Source organism: Danio rerio, chromosome 4, assembly GCF_049306965.1.
Source record: "Danio rerio strain Tuebingen ecotype United States chromosome 4, GRCz12tu, whole genome shotgun sequence".
Lineage (NCBI taxonomy): Eukaryota > Metazoa > Chordata > Actinopteri > Cypriniformes > Danionidae > Danio > Danio rerio.
The window spans coordinates 75,504,098-75,520,085 of NC_133179.1; the positions used below are offsets into that span (position 1 = coordinate 75,504,098).

General features: G+C 37.7%; 1 protein-coding gene and 1 long non-coding RNA gene across 14 annotated transcripts; one reads left to right on the forward strand and one right to left on the reverse strand.

Moving 5' to 3' along the window:
• Window positions 1-1,216: 1,216 nt before the first annotated feature.
• Window positions 1,217-13,428, forward strand: LOC137489911 (NACHT, LRR and PYD domains-containing protein 3). Of its 12 annotated transcripts, none has more exons than XR_012402908.1 (8): window positions 1,217-1,525; window positions 3,106-3,200; window positions 3,391-3,504; window positions 5,400-5,513; window positions 8,197-9,191; window positions 10,035-10,084; window positions 12,797-12,870; window positions 12,983-13,428. XR_012402908.1 is itself a non-coding variant. In XM_068217930.2 (8 exons), exons 1-7 carry the CDS (start codon window positions 1,337-1,339, stop codon window positions 12,822-12,824), a joined length of 1,563 nt encoding a protein of 520 aa, XP_068074031.1. In that variant the 5' UTR covers window positions 1,217-1,336; the 3' UTR covers window positions 12,825-12,870; window positions 12,983-13,428. The 12 variants fall into 12 exon arrangements, 8 of the variants coding, with proteins under 8 accessions (XP_068074031.1, XP_068074032.1, XP_073805168.1 ...); XR_012402909.1 differs by having other exon boundaries at window positions 12,797-12,847; XM_068217930.2 differs by having other exon boundaries at window positions 8,197-9,169.
• LOC101883097 (uncharacterized) lies at window positions 12,865-15,151 on the reverse strand. 2 transcript variants are annotated; one of them, XR_012402917.1, is made up of 3 exons: window positions 14,898-15,151; window positions 14,231-14,271; window positions 12,865-13,350 (listed from the first exon to the last, which is right to left on the reverse strand). It is a non-coding gene; the product is annotated as an uncharacterized lncRNA (long non-coding RNA). The 2 variants fall into 2 exon arrangements; XR_222824.6 differs by having other exon boundaries at window positions 12,865-13,384.
• Window positions 15,152-15,988: the final 837 nt, after the last annotated feature.

Here is a 15,988-nt window from a genome sequence, read left to right on the forward strand (position 1 = left end):
TTTCCTCTTCCCAGACACTTCCTCCAGCTCCTCCTGGGGGATCCCGAGGCATTCCCAGGCCCACCGAGAGACATAGTCCCTCCAGCCTTCCCCTAGGCCTCCTCTTGGTGGGACATGCCTGGAACACCTCCCTAGGTAGGCCTCCTGGAGGCATCGAAACAGATGCCTGAGCCACCTCAGCTGACTTCTCTCGATGTGGAGGAGCAGCGGCTCTACTCTGAGCTCCTCCCAGGTGACAAAGCTCCTCACCCTGCTTAGCCTGAAGAAGCGACGTGGGACCATCCTCCTGCGGGCCCACCACCATCAGGGTGAGTCGTAAGGGGCCGGTGCATTGTGGAATGGGTGGTATTGAAGGTTAGGACCACGACAACCTGATGGTCGGACACAGAAACTGGCTCTTGGTTTGTGATTTTTTAGTCTTAAGATTCAACTATGCGGAGTTAAGTTTGAGCATTGCATGCATCTCAGCTTGCAACCCCACAACCATGTGGCTGCTAGGGCCCTGCCACCACTGGGTGGCCCCCCTGTGGCTTAGACCAAATGTGAATTTCTGCAGATTTTGTATGACTAAAATGTTTGAAGATGAAACTAAAGGGACAGTTGTTGCTTAATGTATTTGTTGTTTCATAGTTGGGTAAGGGTTTAGTTGATCACTCGAGGCAGAAGTATAAATCAGCCTTAATGCTTATTGTATGAGACTTCTTTTTTTATTTTTTTACAAAGGTTTACACGTAGCTTTGTTGTATACTTCATACTTTTTGTATTCTAAATACATATCTTTGTATTTTAATATAGATAATTTATATAAAAAAAGAGCTACAGACTTTGACTACATTTATTTATTTAGATTAACATAAAAACAAAACACATCTTTGTAAAACATAATATAACTCGTTGCAAATAAATCATTAGGATGTGCATGTGCTGTATATGATTCCTCTCTTTATTTAAAGTCCTGTTTGTTGTTTTCACTTTTTTGTATGTTTTGGTGAATTTTGTAGATTGTAATTCTCATGCAGCGTTATTCCATAAAAGTCAATCCAATAAAATATACAGACATGCATACATATGCACACATGCAAAGGTAATCAGACTTTGCCATCGTTGCCTCGTCATTGTGTGGTTTCATCTTAGAAAAGAGGTGAATGGAGTAAACAAACACACCCACACACACGGGAAGTGTCCTACTTCTAATGTCTATTTTTAGTCCTGCTCAGCCGCCTGCTCTCGTCCCCATTACAGGCAAGGCAGGGCGGATCTCAAACGAGCCTCTTCAGCCGTTAGACTGAAGCTCCGCGAGATTAGCAGGCAGTGAAAGCAGTCGTTTCGTTTCTGAATGAATCTGGGATTTTCCAAAAAAATCTACATTGAGCTCCATGAAGCCCCGATGTTACTCTCTCCAGCAGACCTACAGCAGGTGGCGGTGTGCAGATTCACTCTGCTCTCTAACTCAACACACAACCAGAAGAAGAAGAGATATGTGGCGTATTTACTGTCTGCCCCGTGTCCAGCGATTATACTCAAGGTAAAACCACTTAAATACGCCCCTGCATGTCTTTTGATTAAATGTAAACCCCTGCATGTGCTTTGGGATCCTGTATGTCTGTATCTGCTCTGTTTAGAGTGTTTGTGGCGGATGTTTTTCACGAGCTTTTAACTCGTGACGCAGCTGAGCTGAAATCTGTAATCAGAGTCGCTGTGCAGTGAATTAAAGTTCTCCTGTAAACATGTTTGCTCAATCTCAGCAATAAAACATAATTTACAGCACCTCTCGACGAGGATCGCTTGATTTCAGTGTCTGCGCGTTCACGATTGCGTGCGTGAGCGACCAACTCGTTCCCGAGTGAATATTTTACTGAACAGCGCCCCCTGGTCACAACACCGCCCTTCATAAACGAAAGTGAAAGTGCTTCATTGTTGTGTCGGCATTTTAAACAGACAGAATCCATCATTTACCAACGCAGAACAACTTTAAATCTTTAATGTTTTCACAAAACCTGAAAAGTTTATGTGAATCTGTATATATATATATATATATATATATATATATATATATATATATATATATATATATATATATATATCATAATCAAACTAATATTTATTTTTTATTATGTTTTCAACAACATATACATGACAATATAGTAAACAAAACAATGCCAGGGTGATAGAAAGTAAATGATAACAACAATACGTAAAATAAAATAAAACAAACATAAGAATAAGAGTATAAATACTTAACTAAACTTCTTACAGATATAAATAAGCAAGACCTTTACATTAATCAAAATTATTGAAACTAGAGCACAGTTGGACAGTTTTAACGGCCTTTCGATTAGCGCTATGCTGAATAGTGCAAAAGTAATTTTTCAGTTCCTTATAAAACACAGTAAAACAAGGTTTATTGTTGGAAAATTTACACTTATGAATATGAAACTTAATTAACAAAATAAATTGGTTAATAACAAAAGCTTCATTATTCAAATTATCATAATTAAAATATCCAAAAATTACATTTTCATAATGCAGATTAAAGTTAAAGAGTACCCTTTTCTTTATAAAAACAGAAGCAAGCTTTTTTTAACATAACCACAGTGCCAGAAAAGGTGGGGTACAGTTTCCAAAGGCAAAGAACAAAAAGAGCAATTTATATCAATATCCTTTTTAAATTTACTTAGGAAATGTTTAACCGGATAGAATTTATTAATTAGTTTAAAAGATATTTATTTTATCTTATTTGTAACCAAAAATTTGTGAGGCACTGACCAAATACTTTCACATTTAGGAATTATTAAAAAATTATTCCAATAGGTAGTAGAGCAAGGTTTAGATACAACTTGATTTACAAATAGAGAGCGAATAGATTTATTTTTAGACTATGAGAAATAAATTTTACCACATACTGTATCAACTAGATTGATTATGGGCTTATGAATCCAAGTTACACCTCTAAATAAGGAAACAATATTAATCAAATGAATAATGACTACGGTTTTTCTTTTGTTTACTCGTGAGGAACTTCAGATTTCGTTTTGCAGCTGCTGATCTATTCCTGCTGAATGATGAAGGCTGATCAATGACTGCACATCTGTGATTGTTTCTCAGTGTCTGCTAGAGTTTCTGCTGGACATCACACTCTACACATCCAACATGGAGGACACACACTCTTCTGGAGATCAGGATTTGTCTACAGGATGCAGGTATTAGATCGACACATTGCATTTACATGTTATTTTGGGTTTTAATCTCTGTCAGATAATTTAACACACACATCCAGAAAGTGATCATCAATTGTTGTTTAAAGAGTGTTTTAAATAATGAATTGTTGAATGAAGCTTGTGTGTTGAGTCCAGTGTGTGCAGTGCTAAACTTTAATCTTCTCTGTTTTAGTCCACGTAAGAGAAAGAGAGAAGAAGCAGAGCCCAGCTGTGTGTCTATGAGGAGTGACCAGTCTATGGGGGAACCATTAACATTTAAGACTGAAAACACACAACCTGTTGTCAGGTAGATCATGACCCTGCTCTTTCTGTGCCAGTGCTTTCATGTGTCGAGAATTTAGCAATTTATTTAGTTTTACTTTTAGAGGGGATTTCCTTTATTATAGTTTCTTCAGATCAAAGTTTTATTTATGTGGTGAGCCACACATGACTGTTAAAATGAATTTTGCATCAAAGCATTTTGATATCAGTAAAGGTGTCTGCAAATCCTGTATATTATCTGTACAGATGTGCATTACTTTACAAGAATTTTTGTTCCTTAAAAAAGAGCTAGAATATTGACCATGTCTATTGTCGTACAGAGATTGTATTAAAGCTGTGTATGGTTGTACCTTACTGTTTTCCCCCGTGTATATATCCTACATGTAGGCTAACACGGAATCTGCACGGGCAGATTTTTAGCCCATCATTGATTCTGTTTATTTAAATGTGTAAATGTGTGTAAATTGATATTTATATCATTTTTTTTAAATTGATTACAGTAATATAATATTGACTAATGTGAAAATATCCATAAGATTTATTTACAAAACTGTTTGTACAAAGATAATATTTTCTGTCTTTTAGTAGAGATATTATATGAGAGACTTGCTTTGTTTACTAATTAAAGTGGATCTGCATTTACAAAAAAAAAAAAACAAACCCTGATAAAAGTTTCTGTTTATTACTTTGGTCAAGCTAACTCTCAAATATATATATATATATATATATATATATATATATATATATATATATATATATATATATATATATATATATATATATATATTTATAAGCTGAGTCTGAGAGTTTTATTTTTTTGACAGTTCACATTTCTTGTTTGTTAAGGCTAATACAAATAAAAAGTGAACAATTTTTTTTCTATTGTTGTATTTAAAAAAAGAGAGCCTGGAGTTATTATAGACTTTGCAAATTCAGTTTGCAGACATTTGTAGGTACAGACGACATCCATTGTGTGCATTCTTAGCAGTTTTTTTCTTGCCTTTTTAATATTGTCCATATCGATATCGTAATTATATCGTATCTACCAAAATTAAGTAATATGTTCATTCACTCATTCATTTTCTTGTCAGCTTAGTCCCTTTATTAATCTGGGGTCGCCACAGCGGAATGAACCGCCAACTTATCCAGCAAGTTTTTATGCAGCGGATGCCCTCCTAGCCGAAACCCATCTCTGGGAAACATCCACACACACATTCACACACACACACACTCATACACTACGGACAATTTAGCCTACCCAATTCACCTGTACCGCATGTGTTTGGACTGTGGGGGGAAACCGGAGCACCCAAAGGAAACCCACGCGAAGGCAGGGAGAACATGCAAACTCCACACAAGAACGCCCAAGAAATATATTGTGATATAAATTGTTGCCATATTGTCCAGCCCTACTATTGCTTGAAATGACCTGATCTAATCCTGTTTATATGAGAGGAGCTGCTGCTCCTGAGCAGGTTTCAGCTACCAGAACTGCTGCTATGACTACAACTCTCAGGTGAATTTTGAAGAACGAAACAATCTTGCATCATGCCAAATCGTCAAGAACCAAATCCAGCTAATTGAGTAATTCACGTACAAAGAACAGACCCCAGCTCACCATTCTTCAGATCCGAGTCCGTTTCCACTGAAATGAACTTGTCTTTCTGTCCTCAAAGTCTGGACTGGAGCTAATTCATTTTTCAGCTCTAATCTGCTCTAATAGTGCTGCAATAGTTGTGCATTCTCTGCAAAAAATGAGCCTTGATCTGTGTGTGCTGATCTTTTAACTCATTTAACAAACATATAAAGGAAATTAATATGAAGTGCTGCTTCAGGTGTTTATTTAAATGAAGAATGAATGATATCTGGTGTGTTGACTTCAGTGTGTGCGGTTTTGAACTCTAATCTCCTCTGTTTTAGCTCATGTAAGAGGAGGAGAGCAGAAGCAGAGCCCAGCTGTGTGTCTCTGAAGAGTGACCAGTCTATGCTTACCCCATTAAGTTTTAGAAGTGAACACACACAACCTGCTGTCAGGTAGATCATCTGCACACACACCTGACTATACTGCAGCATTTACATGATCCTGTGTTTCTAGAAGAGATCAGACATTATTACTCTTTACTCTCTCAATCCACTGAAGACATTTGTGCTGAATGTGCTAAAACTGAATGTCCACACACTCACATTTGATCAGTAGTAAAGTACTGATGAAGTATTGATACTTAAACTGTCAGAGTTGGTAGAATGAGTTTACATGGGTATTTTTTCAATTCTGCCGCTATAGACGCGGCTATAACTGAGGCACGGGTGGCGAGAGTAGTTTCGGGGACGTCGCTCTCTATATTCTGCCACCCTAGACGCGGATATAATTGTGGCTGCGGGTGGCGAGGGTAGTTTCGGGGACGCCGCTCTATCTATTCTGCTGCCCTAGACACGGATGAGGGCGCAGGTGGCGAGGGTAGTTTCGGGGACGCCGCCCTCTCTATACTGCCGCCCTAGGCGATCGCCTAGGTCGCTTCTATGGAAGCGCCGGCCCTGCGTGGGGTACCTCTGTTGTATTATACATTCTGTATAGTAAAAGAAATGAGTGTTTATGGTTATAATGTGCTTTATGTGTATGTTATCTTCGATTTGAGCGTTAAGATGCCTTTTATGGCAGGTTTTTTGTTGTAGTACGACAGAAGTTACTTACCTGTTGGAAAATTCCATGGTTTAGAGCAGGGGAGCTCAACCCTGTCCCTGGAGATCTACCTTCCTGCAGAGTTCAGCTCCAACCCTGATCAAACACACCTGAACCAATTAATCAGGACCTGACCAGCACTGGATCATTACAGGCAGGTGTGTTTGATATGGGTTGCAACTGAAATCTGTTAGTATTATTTGGAGTATTATTTATTTATTTATTTATTGTGTCACGATCCTCCAAATCCTCGATTCGATTACATTTTCGATTCTGAAGGCACGATTCGATTTTCGATTATGAATAATTAATTAATTAATGACCAATTGATTATTTGTAGCCTACCGTTTAAACTACCTGACCTGCATGGTCTTTGTTTTACTCATAAACAAATCATACAGTAAATGAATAAAGGCAAGATACACACATAATTACCACCTGTCAATCACTTTTTCTGCGGGACTCGTGAATAGGCAGTGATCTGTGTCGTTATAATGGCGTCGGTAAAAAAGACGCACAACCAACAGGAACCAGCCAACAGTATCTGAGGTGTTCGCTAAAATGACTAAGTACAAGTGAGTGAAAGATTGAAGCAGTCCTCTGACTGCCTGGACCTGCTGTCTCGAGCGCATGGCTGTGTGTGCGTCTGTGTGTGTGTGGTCGCGTGATGTGCATTTTCAGAGGTAGAGAGGAAGGAGGGCTGCTCAGAAATGCCACACGCCACTGTGGATGTCAAATCGTTGTCGTTGTAAAATGCCATTTAAAAACAAAGACAGTGTAAACAGGGCCTGAGTGTGAACTTTTCGCAAGCGGATTTGCAACGGGGGCGGGCGGAGAATCGCGATGCCGGTGTTGTCTATCGGACGAACCGTACGTAATACGTACATAGCAGAGCTTGCAAAACTGTGTTTTTTTGTCGACAACACGAACGTTGTCAACATAACTCACTGGAAATCCAAAATGCTTAAACACCCGCCACTTCATTGAAAGAGGAGAGGGTTTAAGCTCTGTCGACGGGTCTCCTGCTTCTGCAGTTCAACAAGCCTGTTTTTTTCCCGCTTGGCAAGCCAAGCTGACGTGACATGGGGGCGTGGCAGCATCGACGATTCTATTTTTTGATTCGATAATCGAAATTAAGCATAAAATTTGATCGATTTCGATTTTGACACCCCTAGTCAGGTGTCTTACACCTCGTGGTGGACCTGCCCAGGGTTCAAACCTGTCAACACTCCTGTAGTAACCTGTATTTCAGACTCTACTCCCGCCACCCTCCCGTCGTGTTATTTCTTTCGGAAAACTTGTAATTTCACCCCACCCCTGGTCCTCAGCTTTTTGGTACAGTACATAGTCTCTGATCGCATAGGCCGCCCGAAACCCAGTCTATAGTAGTTACTAACACACCACAATGCAGTTACTAACCTGGTTTTCAACACAACCACAGTCATGTTGAAGCACTGAAAATTTAGACAGCAGAGATGCAGAGGACTATTATTTTCTTTTTGATGGCAAAACATTTAACAAGTGTACGATCACAGCGACCTTCAGAACTAGAGACGACAGAATACAAGATTTAGAGGAACATGAGAACAGAAAATTATACAATAAAAGAAAACAATATTAATAATATTACTACATTACACACTACAGCAGCTGAACAGATAAATCTAAGATCTTTGTCCTCATGCTTGTGCTCTCTCACATTTTCATCTTAAAATATTTAGTGAGCATCTAGTAATAATTGTAAATAAATTATATCAAACGATTCATGGGTCACATATATTAAATTGCAAATACTGTTAAATGTTTACACTATTTTGAACAGTAGATGTTATCAGTGTGTGGTGTTTAAAGTGCTTCACAATAGAGCTATGAGAGACATTTGAAGACATCTGGGATCTGGGAGAGTTTCTGCATTACTGTAGTTTGGTTCTGGAGTAAATCTGTAGATTAAATCTGAAAAAACACACTTTACTAGAGGATCTGTACACTCACACTTATTGATTCTTTGTGTTGTTGTTGTTCCTGCAATGTGGATAGAGATGATCAGACTGGAGACCTGCAGCAGGATTTACTCCAACCAGAACATGATGAACTCCAGAGAGTCAAAGAGCAGCACAAAACCAGCATGAAAAACAAGTATGAGAGATTATTTGAGGGAATCCACCATGGAGAGACTCCAACCCTCCTGAACAGGATCTACACACAGCTCTACATCATAGAAGGAGAGAGTGAAGGAGTGAATGAAGAACATGAGGTTTTACAGATGGAGAAAAGAGCCAGAACAGAACCCTCACAACACACTCCAGTCTACTGCAATGACATCTTTAAAGCCTCAGCTGGAGCAGGACATGAGGAGAAGATCAAGAAGGAGAAAGCCCAGATCAAGACTGTTCTCACTAAAGGCATCGCTGGAATCGGGAAAACCGTCTCTGTGCAGAAGTTCATTCTGGACTGGGCCGAGGGAAAAGACCATCAGGATGTAGATTTCATGTTTGTGCTTCCATTTCGAGAGCTGAACTTGATCAGAGATCATCAGTACAGTCTTCACAGACTTCTGCTGGCCTTTCATCCTGAACTTGAAGATCTGGAGCCCAAGATTTATGAGCAGTGTAGAGTTGTGTTCATCTTTGATGGTCTGGATGAAAGCAGAATCGCACTCAACTTTTCAGATGAGGAGAAAGTTTGTGCTGTGACTGAATCTTCATCAGTGGCTGTGTTGATGCGGAGCCTCCTGAAAGGAGATCTGCTTCCCTCTGCTCTCATCTGGATCACCTCCAGACCAGCAGCGGCCCATCAGATCCCCTCCAGATACATCAAGCGTCTGACAGAGATTCAGGGATTCACTGAGCCTCAGAAGGAGGAATATTTCAGGAAAAGAATCAGCGACAAGCGTCGAGCCAGCAGAATCATCTCCCACATCAGAAGAGCAAGAAGCCTCCAGATCATGTGCCACATACCCGTCTTCTGCTGGATCTCCTCCACTGTGCTTCAGAAGCTCCTGGAAGAAGATGTGAGTGCAGAAATCTATGAAGGTATTTTTGGGGCAAATCTCCCAAGCAGCTGTAAAAGTGTAATTTGTAGTTGTAAAGAATAGCCACAAATGTGTATCAGTAAATTTGTACTCGCAGAGCAAATTTGCAAATGTGTATCAGTAAATTTGTACTTGCAGAGCAAATTTGCAAATGTGTAGGTATTTTTTGTCTCCAACAAACACAACGCAACATTTACACCTGCACAAATCCTTCAGTACAGGTGCACAAATCCCATCGGACGAATCACAAATGCAGAAACTCATCTGCTCATGTTCTTTGCTACTATTGTTTCAGTGAATATGGTGCAAAACACATTCACACACCTGCATCCAGAAATGTGAAGTCACAGACAAAACTTGCACATCTGTAGATTAGAATGTGTATCCGCACAAAGATAGCTGAACGTGTGTAGAATGTTTGATTTATTTTTTTCCAAGCACGAACACAAATATGTTCCTGCAACTGCTCAAATCTGCCGCTACGAGTCTCAAGCGCTGTTTTTCACTTGCAAATCTACGTTTCGCTCTCTCGCTCTTCTGCACCAAACATCACTGTGACATTTGGTGCAAAAGTGACTTGTGTATCTGCCAACCAAAACGTGGGCTCTCAGAGAAATTCAGCCAATAGGGGATGGGGCGTGACGTCACCGCTCTAGCGCTGCGGAGGCTGAACTTCGAAACCGAAACCCCCTTTGCGAGATTCGCCGCATCTATACCTGATTTGCGTTCAAAAATACCTGCTTAATTATTTCATAGTAGGAGCAAACATGCCTTAATAAAAGGAGCACATTTGAAACTTTAGTAACCATAAAAAGTACACCAAGTGGATGCCTTTCTACTCCAGGAAGCCGCAGCATACGGCCTGAAGGAGGAAGGACGCGGTCAGTTTGAAATGTGAGTATTAAACCAAAGACAATTCCTTGTGTTAAACTCGTATTTGTTGAGCTACTGTACAGTGCACTGTAGAATTGCTAAGGGTGTAAAGAGGCTTTAAATTATAGCCTATTTTATTTTGCTGTAAACGTTGATTATGTAATGTTACGTTCTCCAGTCAGCACATATAAAGTAACGTTTCAAAAGTAAAAGAGATAATTATCAAATGTCTGACAGAAAAATATTAAGTATTGCAGATCACAAGACTAAACAGACATCTGAGTGAGTGATGTATTTGTGCAGATGTAGAATCTGCTGTCAATTGACTGTTGCCAATTATACTGATACATGTAATCTTAATAAATGAGAATAAAGGGTTATTTGTTTAATCTGTGCATCAGTATAGTTGATCAATTAAAGAATTGTGACCGCGTGAGCTTCAAAAAACACGTTTTGACAAGCCAGACTCATTTACAATCTTGATTAAAGTATTCTGTTTTATTAATTAAAAAAAAATTCAGTCTGCAAAAGATGAAAGAGAAACTAATTCAGCATAGAGCGCAGATTTCTGTGCGCATCACGCGTCTGAACGCGCATTACCAAATGCACCTCCCTTTAATATCAGTCCATGCAGTCGTAATTCATACAATAGAAAGTCTTAAAGAACACAAACAGTTAAACAACACTGTGGGATAATCGGGAGATGTATTGGGCCTGCTTAATCATTATAGCATTTTTCTCACGGAAAGAGCAAATATTAATCAATCTGTTAATGACGCACAGAAACGGACAGATCACTGGCAGATTCAGTAGTAAAGTTCGTGCAAAGTGCAACGTACACAATTCAAACACCAGTGCAAAGCACTTTGATGCAGTTTGTGTCAAAAACATCAATATTTCGACACATATCCACACATAATCTTGCTTTCGCTTTGCTCTCTCTAAATGCGCGCTCTTCTCTTGACGCGCGCTGCTGTGTGTACCTCATCTGTATATTTGGAGAGGTTAGAAACTGAACTCATTTCAATATCACGGACTCGATTAATTAAATACGAAAGCCGTGTAACGTGCTATCGATTGACGTATTGTCTTTTTTTCTCTTTAAATCTCTTAAATTATCATATGTGATCTCTCTGTTATTCGACTTTTAACTGATAAGGAAAAAATGTCAAAATCATACACAAGATATCTTAAACTGTTACTGTTCACTGTTGTGCTCAACAATAGTGCAATACCATATTAAAAATTCAGAATTCAATAATGAATAGAATAAATATTGATAATTCAAGATGTTTCAGGGAGCAGGTCGACACACACACATACAGCGCTTTGCTAAAGCACATGAAACGCCATGTGTGTGTCGATTAAAACATGTTATATGCTAAATAAATTCAGAATTTTTTTTTTTGATAGGCTATAAATGATACTGTATTAGCTATCTATCTACCACTAATAAGTAGGCTAATATGCAAAGAAAATCTGCTATTCAAAAATTTGTTTGTTAGTTATAAAAAATACTAATGTCCATATTGGCTCTGGTGCATTAATAATAACATTAAGATTTTTTTTTAAATCACAAAATATAGAAAATGGTATGGAATGTTGATATTTTTTCAAAGGTATCATCTTAAAGTTGTAAATTCCAACACTACAGTTAAAACATATTTATTTTTTATAATTCAGTTTTTGCTGAACAAATGATAAAATGTTTTAATTTTAGGGAATAAAAAGTTTTATATTGTTTGTCAACTCTGTCATGGAGGATTTTAGTAATGTTCAGAAATAATAATAAGTTATAGCAAGACAAATCGTAATGTGTAGTTACTAAATTTTAACTGAATTGACAGTAATTTACAGTTTTACAACTTTTTAGCCAAATCTTTTGCTTTCCATAACTGCAAAGATCACGATACTGAAATCAGGATTAAAATATTTTTTATTTGTAAAATGTGATTAATGAAATATTCAGTTTTCCTTTTGTAATTGTGATAATAATAGCATTGACAGTTTACAGTTTAAACATTTAAAATTAAAATATTGGTGAAATTTTTTTTAAAGAAAAGCAAAATAAAATATTTTTGCATGATGGAAAAATGCACTGACTACTTCGTAAATCAAGAAATCGTGATTTTTGGTAATGTGATCTTTGAAAATGATTAACACATTTTATAAATAATCAAAAATGTAACAATGTAACGTAACAATTTTTTAAAAGCTGAAAAAAGGATGGCTTTGGTCACTAAATGTACCTGCAATTACAAAATCACCTATATAGTTCATGGAGAGCAACATGTTTTTCTAGAGTTTTCTTGCAAAACTTGGCAAACATCACTTAAGCAAGCAAACACTGACATAAATATAATCTGCAGTACAAATACTAGTTTTAAAATAAAAGTTAGTTTGCTTTATTAAAATGACAGAGAATAGTATCAATTATTTTATTACTTTTAAAATCATTGTTTATATATATATATATATATATATAATTTGTCTATTTTTGTTGGTCCACCCAAAATGTCACTTGGCCCACCCTAAAGTTCCAAGCTGGAGCCGGGCCTGATCACATAGGTGATTTATTCTAGTCTTGATGTTACAGGGAGGCTTTTATTGAGTACAGTACAGGAACTAAAAAAACATATTTTACATTTGCTATTTATTGTTAGTTATTGTATTTTCAAACAGTGATTACATCAGCTTTCTGATTGCTGTTGTGTGTGTGTGATTTTTCTGCAGAGCTGTTGTGATGGAGCTGGACCTGTAGACAAGGGAACTAACACATTTGAGGTAAAAAGAATCCAAAATAAGAGGTAGGATCATTTTATTACTAGCACTACAGAAATCAAATGACACATTGTGCAGTAAAATTACTTTGTTTTTTGAATGTTTTTTTATGTTTTGTATGATTTGAAATATCTGCAGATTGGTGTGTGTGGTGAGTGTAAAGAAGTCCACAGCAGCATCCTGGAAATGCTGTAATGCAGGGGTGCCCAAACTTAGTTCTGGATGGCTGGTGAAGTTTAGAGTCAACTTCAAGTAAACTCTGCAAGACAGCAGCAGTTCTGGACTGAGTTTAACCAGTCCTGTTCTCCTGTAGTGAATTAAACGAGACCCTGCATCAGTCCACCTGCCCTTGTGTCCTCATCTGGACCAGATGTTGCTGTGGTCTCTTCATCATCCGTATCTCGGGCATTGACTGCCATGCATCACCGTCCTGTTTCAGTCTGACTGCAGCAATGAGGGATGTGATGATGGCGAACTCCATCTGATCATCTGCAGAACTGGCCCAGCTGTGTGGAGATACAGCAAAACATGGGCTTCTGTCTGTAATACATCTCTGTTAGAATAAAGCTTGGTTTCATGTGTTGTTGACTTGTATTTATTCGTCATGATTACTTATATTCATTCTTTTAATAATATAAATATGTTTTTGTTTGTTTTCAATAAATAATGATAATACTTTCAATATTGTATGCATTTCCATTGTTTAACAGAAATGTAAAAAAAATAAGATGCATTGTCTAGTGACTTCAAGTAGATTTACTTAGTTAATTTTCCACATTTATCGTTACTAGCAATGCATTCTTGGCTAAAATGTTAAGTAAACATACATTTTTTGGAATGAAATGAATCATAAAACATGGTAGCATTAGTTATTAAGGTAAAGTTGGTTTTATATTTGCACATTTAAACATTTTAATGGTCCCTATATTGTTTACCATGGTACTTTAAATATTTGATCTGAATGACTTCAAAACAACATTAGCACAAATATTTAACTGACTGTGGACAGTGCTGTATTTTGATGGTCATTGGCTGCTAACATGAATTCCCTATATAGAATTTGAAAATCTTTTTCTGAAATTATATTATTAAGGAGAAAGTCAGAATGTGCAACTATAAATCCAGCTTCACCTCAATGCATTGGATGCACCCTGGTCTGCCATTTTTCTAAAACAAATATAGCTTATGAATTAAATAGTTTAATCGTATTATGTGATAAGACTGAATAGCAAACTTGACATTAAGGCAAGCTAGCCACGTTACCTTTCGTAAAACAAGAATTGTTATCCTAGCTATAAATACTGATCACTAACATAGTTATATTTAAACTAACATCAAAATGTACAACTATAATTGGTTTTATAAAAAGAAGCAATGAAAACGTACCTTAACTGCATTGCTGCTTTCAGGATGTCATCGATTCAGCTCTGCAGAAAAAGCACGCACACACACCAGCAATCAGACAGCTGATGTAATCACTGTTTGAAAATACAACAACTAATAATAAATAGCAAATGTAAAATATGTTTTTTTTATTTCTGTACTGTACTCAATAAAAGCCTCCCTGTAACATAGAGACTAGAATAAATCACCTCTGTGATTCTCATGCTCAAATATAACATGTTGGTGTAGTTGCTGATGTAACACAAACCTTCCTCAATTGATCAACTATACTGATGCACAGATTAAACAAATAACCCTTTATTCTCATTTATTAAGATTACATGTATCAGTATAATTGGCAACAGTCAATTGACAGCAGATTCTACATCTGCACAAATACATCACTCACTCAGATGTCTGTTTAGTCTTGTGATCTGCAATACTTAATATTTTTCTGTCAGACATTTGATAATTATCTCTTTTACTTTTGAAACGTTACTTTATATGTGCTGACTGGAGAACGTAACATTACATAATCAACGTTTACAGCAAAATAAAATAGGCTATAATTTAAAGCCTCTTTACACCCTTAGCAATTCTACAGTGCACTGTACAGTAGCTCAACAAATACGAGTTTAACACAAGGAATTGTCTTTGGTTTAATACTCACATTTCAAACTGACCGCGTCCTTCCTCCTTCAGGCCGTATGCTGCGGCTTCCTGGAGTAGAAAGGCATCCACTTGGTGTACTTTTTATGGTTACTAAAGTTTCAAATGTGCTCCTTTTATTAAGGCATGTTTGCTCCTACTATGAAATAATTAAGCAGGTATTTTTGAACGCAAATCAGGTATAGATGCGGCGAATCTCGCAAAGGGGGTTTCGGTTTCGAAGTTCAGCCTCCGCAGCGCTAGAGCGGTGACGTCACGCCCCATCCCCTATTGGCTGAATTTCTCTGAGAGCCCACGTTTTGGTTGGCAGATACACAAGTCACTTTTGCACCAAATGTCACAGTGATGTTTGGTGCAGAAGAGCGAGAGAGCGAAACGTAGATTTGCAAGTGAAAAACAGCGCTTGAGACTCGTAGCGGCAGATTTGAGCAGTTGCAGGAACATATTTGTGTTCGTGCTTGGAAAAAAATAAATCAAACATTCTACACACGTTCAGCTATCTTTGTGCGGATACACATTCTAATCTACAGATGTGCAAGTTTTGTCTGTGACTTCACATTTCTGGATGCAGGTGTGTGAATGTGTTTTGCACCATATTCACTGAAACAATAGTAGCAAAGAACATGAGCAGATGAGTTTCTGCATTTGTGATTCGTCCGATGGGATTTGTGCACCTGTACTGAAGAATTTGTGCAGGTGTAAATGTTGCGTTGTGTTTGTTGGAGACAAAAAATACCTACACATTTGCAAATTTGCTCTGCAAGTACAAATTTACTGATACACATTTGCAAATTTGCTCTGCGAGTACAAATTTACTGATACACATTTGCAAATTTGCTCTGCGAGTACAAATTTACTGATACACATTTGTGGCTATTCTTTACAACTACAAATTACACTTTTACAGCTGCTTGGGAGATTTGCCCCAAAAAATACCTTCATAGAAATCCCTCAAACTCTGACTGAGATGTACATCCACTTCCTGCTGATTCAGATCAACATGAGGAAGCAGAAGTATGAAGAGAGAGATCCAGAGAAACTGCAGTCCAACAGAGGAGAGATCCTCAAACTTGCTGAAGTGGCTTTCAGACA